Source organism: Sorghum bicolor, chromosome 4 (assembly GCF_000003195.3).
Source record: "Sorghum bicolor cultivar BTx623 chromosome 4, Sorghum_bicolor_NCBIv3, whole genome shotgun sequence".
In the NCBI taxonomy this organism is placed as follows: domain Eukaryota; kingdom Viridiplantae; phylum Streptophyta; class Magnoliopsida; order Poales; family Poaceae; genus Sorghum; species Sorghum bicolor.
The window spans coordinates 54,648,570-54,654,102 of NC_012873.2; the positions used below are offsets into that span (position 1 = coordinate 54,648,570).

General features: G+C 45.5%; 1 protein-coding gene across 1 annotated transcript; it reads right to left on the reverse strand.

Moving 5' to 3' along the window:
* Positions 2,111–3,151, reverse strand: LOC8070570. Its single transcript, XM_002454030.2, has 2 exons — positions 2,989–3,151; positions 2,111–2,881 (listed from the first exon to the last, which is right to left on the reverse strand). Exons 1-2 carry the CDS (start codon positions 2,992–2,994, stop codon positions 2,363–2,365), a joined length of 525 nt encoding a protein of 174 aa, XP_002454075.1. The 5' UTR covers positions 2,995–3,151; the 3' UTR covers positions 2,111–2,362.

The following is a 5,533-nucleotide window of genomic DNA, read 5'->3' on the forward strand; positions in this document are numbered from 1 at the left end:
GCTACACTGTCAGGAGCTAGGTGTGTATATATAGCTGCTGTTTCGTATACATGAAACGACGACGTCAAACATGACGACGACTATTCTCATGATATCGACACATGTGTGTTTGAAACGATAACCATACAAAGATAGAGATGAGTGTGGCCACATCGTCATCGGGCAACAGGCGAGAGGCCGGCAAAACAGTGACGACACACACTCACACACGATGCAGCTAGCAGGCGAGGCGTGCAACGTTTGGTTTATGATTATGAAATCCAAGTACTACTGACAATTATCCATTCGATCGATCGGGATCTTACGTGGAGAATGCTAGCTAGTTGCAGCGTGTATATACAGGGGACGAGAAGAGAGGGGGTACAATGCAAGTTCCCGCGGCGGCCATTCGTGTCGCGTTTTCGGAGTTACACTAGATAGAGCTGACGGATTCTACGAATGCCAACTTGGAAATTGCCAGTGGCCATACAATTATTTTTTTTTTAAAAAAAGGTTATATTTAATCAGTTGAAAATCTATGTGCAGGGGTATGCAGCTGCACAAGAGAACAAGTTGTCGATCAGCAACTGCGGCGCCATTCCACTCAGAGCTAAAAAAACATATAAACTTATTTTTTAATGTAAAGAGTATTTTTCTCAAGATAAATCTATTAATATGGTTTTCATATTTATAAACTCAACAACTTAAAATTATTCACAATTAACTTAAAGCTTGTCCAAAATTATTTTCTTTACCAGCATGGATGAAGTACACAGAATTGTTAGTCTTAAAGTGTACTATATACAGTTTGCTGGCCGCGCCGGCCATTGGTTTAGGCCTAGTTCTTAAATTTGTTTGGCTGGAGTACCGTAGCTATTTCGTTTTTATTTGAGAAACATTGTCCAATCATAGAGTAACTAGGCTTAAAAAATTCATATCGTAATTTACAGACAAACTGTGCAATTAGTTTTTGTACTCCCTTTGTCTACAAAAGAATTAATTCCTAGAATCCATGTCAGTCAAACTTTGTAAAAGAGTAACAACATCTATAGCATAAAATGCGCATTATTTATGATGAATCTAATGATACTAATTTGATACCATAAACCTTAAAATTTTTTTCTAGAAATTTGGTCAAAGTTTAAAAAGTTTGACTTAGGACAACTCTAGAAATTGATTCTTTCGTGAACGGAGGTAGTATTTATCTATATTTAATGCTCTATGCATGTACCGCAAGATTCGATGTGACAAAGAATCTTGAAATTGTTTTTGATTTTTGAGGTGAACTAAACAAGGACTTAATGACGAGATTGCCTACGACGAGATTCTGAAATGGTCCGAGGGTTCGTTCGTTCCTAGCAGTCCACACGTGGTGTCGGTTGGGGATGGTAAAGTTTAACAGGTACGGTAGTATTTTTGTCTTATTTCAAAATTATTGTCCAATCGTAGACTAATTACGCTTAAAAAATTTATCTCGCAAATTACTCTTTAATTATATTTTTAGTTTTGTAAATAGTCTATATTTAGTACATGTGTAAACAGACAAGAAAGCCGCGCCGACGGACGGTACGGTTCCAATCCAGAGCCGAAAACTAGGACCGACGACGCACCGTCCCGGGGGTCCGGTTTGCACTGCTGCTTTACTCCAAGGATCTCCCGTCCACACAAGGCACGGCAAGTGTGTGCTAGCTCGATCGTTTTGCTTCGTTGTTCGGCTAGCTGAAGCAGCGCACCGGCCGACCACCGTGCTCGCTGCGGATACGTGGATGCCGTCGGGCGTCGGCGGTTGTCACCGGTCAAACCAGACTCTCGTCGCCGTGGCGGGCGCACGCAGCAGTACGTGGCTGTCTAGCCTGAGCTGATTGGCCGGTCGGTGGGGTGCCGGCCGGGTGCGTTGAACGACTTGCTGGATTCGAGCTCCTCGCCTGTTATTCTTGAATGTTTTGTGTGTGACAGTGTGTGTGTGGGAGGTGGTATGCGCTGACCTTCAGACGCTGCGCCCGGCCTGTTCTCTCTGTTTCCTGTGCAACGGCGCATTGTCGTACGTCTGACATATTGCTTCGCGCGGTACTCCACTGTATAGCATGCATATACACGTACCAACTGATGAAAACGAGAGACCAGATGATCCAAGATAATACTCCGTATAAAGGAGTATCGTGTGTTTTATTGAACATGAACTCAGTTTCACACCTCTCACACAGATTCAGGACACATGAACTCAACCGGGCACAAACTAAAAACAAAGCCCCGGTCCGTCCGGATGACGAGACGAAATGCATGCACAAGCATATATCTATCTGCAGGGAGCGCATCCTACTACGGCTATATGAAACGAAATGAAACTGAACTAATGTACGTGTCTGAGTATGATCGGACTACACTACATGATGGAGCAGCCGTTGGGGTCGGTAGCGGCCGGGTAGTACTCGTAGTGCACGGCGGCGGGCGCCGCGGCGTACCGGTACGGCGGCTGGTAGCTGTACTGGAACGACGGCTGCTGCTGGCCGTTGTAGTAGTAGTCGGAATCCGCCGCCGTCGTCGTCGAGTAGGGGTAGCCGCCGTAGTAGCTCCCGCCTCCTCGGCTCCCGTTGCCGTACGCGGCGGCGGCGGCGGCGTCGCGCGAGAGGCTGCCGCCGGTCCGGGACCCGGACCCGTATCCGTAGGCGCCGGCGCCGGCGTGGAGGGTGCGCAGCTCGACGACGTCGGCGTGGCCGACCTTCCGGCGCAGGCGGGTGGTGAGGTGGTTGCAGTCGAGCCCGTCGCCGACCACCCGCAGCAGGCTCTTGTCCTTCCCCGACAGCGTCACCGACTCCACCCCCTGCATCGCCGCCGCCACCTTCATCGCCTTGGCGGCGTGGCCCTTCTCCGTGCCCCCCTCCATCCGGATCAATATCTCCGTCTGCACGCCACAACATTTACCCTAGCTTGGTTAGGAATGCAATTAAGCCTTACCAAATTTACCAATAATGATCATGATGGAACTAATTTAACTAACTGTCAGCTTACCCTCATGCTGTAGCTGTACGCTGTACAAGTACTTATTGGTGTTGTAGTCGAGTGATTTGTGATTAGCGAGCACGCGATGTTTTCAAGCTATGGTTGGTTTGTGGAGAGCAGAGGGGTGCATGTACCCTCCTATTTATATGTCTGCCTGCTACGACAAAAAAGAAAAAAAAAAAAAAGGAGACTGCGTCGCGTGTGCGCATGCCTTAAAGCCCCGTTAGCTAGTAGTTTCAGTGCAATTGCCTCGGCACTCCGTGCCGTCTTCACTGGATTCTTTTTTCTTTGCATCGAAGCAGAGTACCGCCCAAGAACCCCACACAGAATAATAATAAGAAGGAAAAACGTTTCAGACCGGTGACAGGAAACACTCGCATACGAGAGGAAGGAAAGAAGCCTTCAGAATTTGGATCGGCCGACACGCGCTTTGTGAGAATGTTATTATACGCGGTAATCACGGTACCATTGCATACGCCACCGTAAGCGGGGTAAGCAGTATGGTTGCACGGGAACAGAACAGGGCAGCTTACAAGTCACAAGTCGCATGGAATTGACTAAGGCCTTGTTTAGGTCCAAAATTTTTTAGAAAATCGACACTGTAACACATTCGTTTGTATTTGACAAATATTGTCCAATTATAGACTAACTAGGCTCAAAAGATTCGTCTCGTCAATTCCGACAAAACTGTGCAATTAGTTTTTATTTTCGTCTATATTTAATACTCCAGGCATGTGTCTCAAGATTCGATGTGACGAGAAATCTGAAAATTTTTGTAAAATTTATTAAGAACTAAATATGGCCTAATTATTAGGTGCTGGCTTGCAGGTTGCAGCTACCTGCCGATGGACGGTTGGTTTGGGACTTGATAGACCACAGGTGGCGTTATTAGTCAAGATTGTTGGCAAGACCAGGTGGTGATCGATGGACCGGCAGCTTGACAGTTAGTAAAATCCAGTGGCGGTCGGAAATGTTTGCCAAAGGTGTGTCGTCTAGTCAAGCCAGCTTCACCGATCATCACCTGCAAGAAAAATAATGCATCAATCCAGTAGGTTCTTTCCTTCTCATTTTCACGACAACAACATGAAGAGCATTTGTTCCTGATGCGGAGATTCCGAGCTGAAAATTTCTCTTTCTGTTTTGTTTATATGTTATCGGGTGACATGGCATACGAGATCTTCTTCTTTTTTCTTTTTTTTTGGCATATCCTTTTTGGAATCGACCTGCTACTACTCCACTGAAATTACTTACGTACAGAAGCATCAGCTTGACTCGGTTGCTTCGCCAGTTTGGATTTCGTCCTCGTTACGGCGCAACCTTTTCACCCCCCGTGTTTTTTGTACCAATATTCCTGTGGAATTGCTGGAGTTGAAGTTTTCTGAAATTCGTAACTTTCTCTGTGGCAAGTGTGCTCGGAGAGTAAACATGGCGGCAATACAGCGGGCCGGAATACATGGGGGACTCTAGCCCATTAAGCTGTTGGCCCAAAACAGAAAATAGAAGCCCAAACAAAGAATTGTCTGGGCAAGACCGCAGATCAACAAAACCCAAACGCCAAGGTGAGACTTCTTTTTTCCTCAAAAAAAAAAAAAGGTGAGACTTCTTTTTGGTTCGAGTGCTCGCACGTGTGACCTAAGAAAAATGACAAACTTAAAAGATTGGTTCTATAAAAGACAAATTAGAAGAAGGTCAAAGAAAAAAAACAGAGAAAAACGACAAACTTAACAGATTAGTTCTATGAAAGGCAAATTAGAAGAAGATCAAAGCAATAAATCATACAGACAAAAAAGAGAGGCAAAAACAAAGATCATAGAACTGTTCAAGCACTGGCGGAGCGCCTCAGAGGCGAAACTGGGCCATTGCCACACCTTATTTGCCAACACTTTACCATGCAGTAGTTATTCTACAATATAGATATGCTAATTAAAGTGGAAATAAAGGTTGATACTTGTTAGAATGCTAAACTTTTCTTTGCTATACTCAACCACTGATTTTAAGTAAGACAAGATAATAACAAAACAAATTAAAGTAGCAAATTTTTTCCTATACATTAATTTGTAAAAAACAATCTAGCCCCTGCTTGTTTAATCCCCACGCTCCGCCGCTGTGTTCAAGTAACCCAAATCACCATTCTCATTTAAAAAATGAATTTACACCCATTAAACATAGAACATACAACCAAATATGAATAGTAAAATATGTTAGAATGAGATGTAATTTGTAATTACTACCCAAGGAATGAATTTGTACAAGATTGCAGCATATCTCAGTCGGGCGGGCTAGAACGCGGCCGTGCCGGCAGCGGATGGGTGGGAAGGCAGAAGTAAGTAGGGGCAAGGGGTGCGGTGGCTTGGATGCTCTCGGTGCTTGGTCGACGGTGACGCCGGGACGGCAAGGCCAAGGTGCACGCGGTGAGGATGCACCAGGATGTAGGTTCGCATACAGTGGCGTAGGCGCTGGGACTAGGTCAGAGGCAAGGAAGAAAGAGAAGGTTGCTAGGGTGGGGTCTAAGGCAAGGTTCCAGAAAGAGAAGGACAGAAGAAGAAAGCTGCGG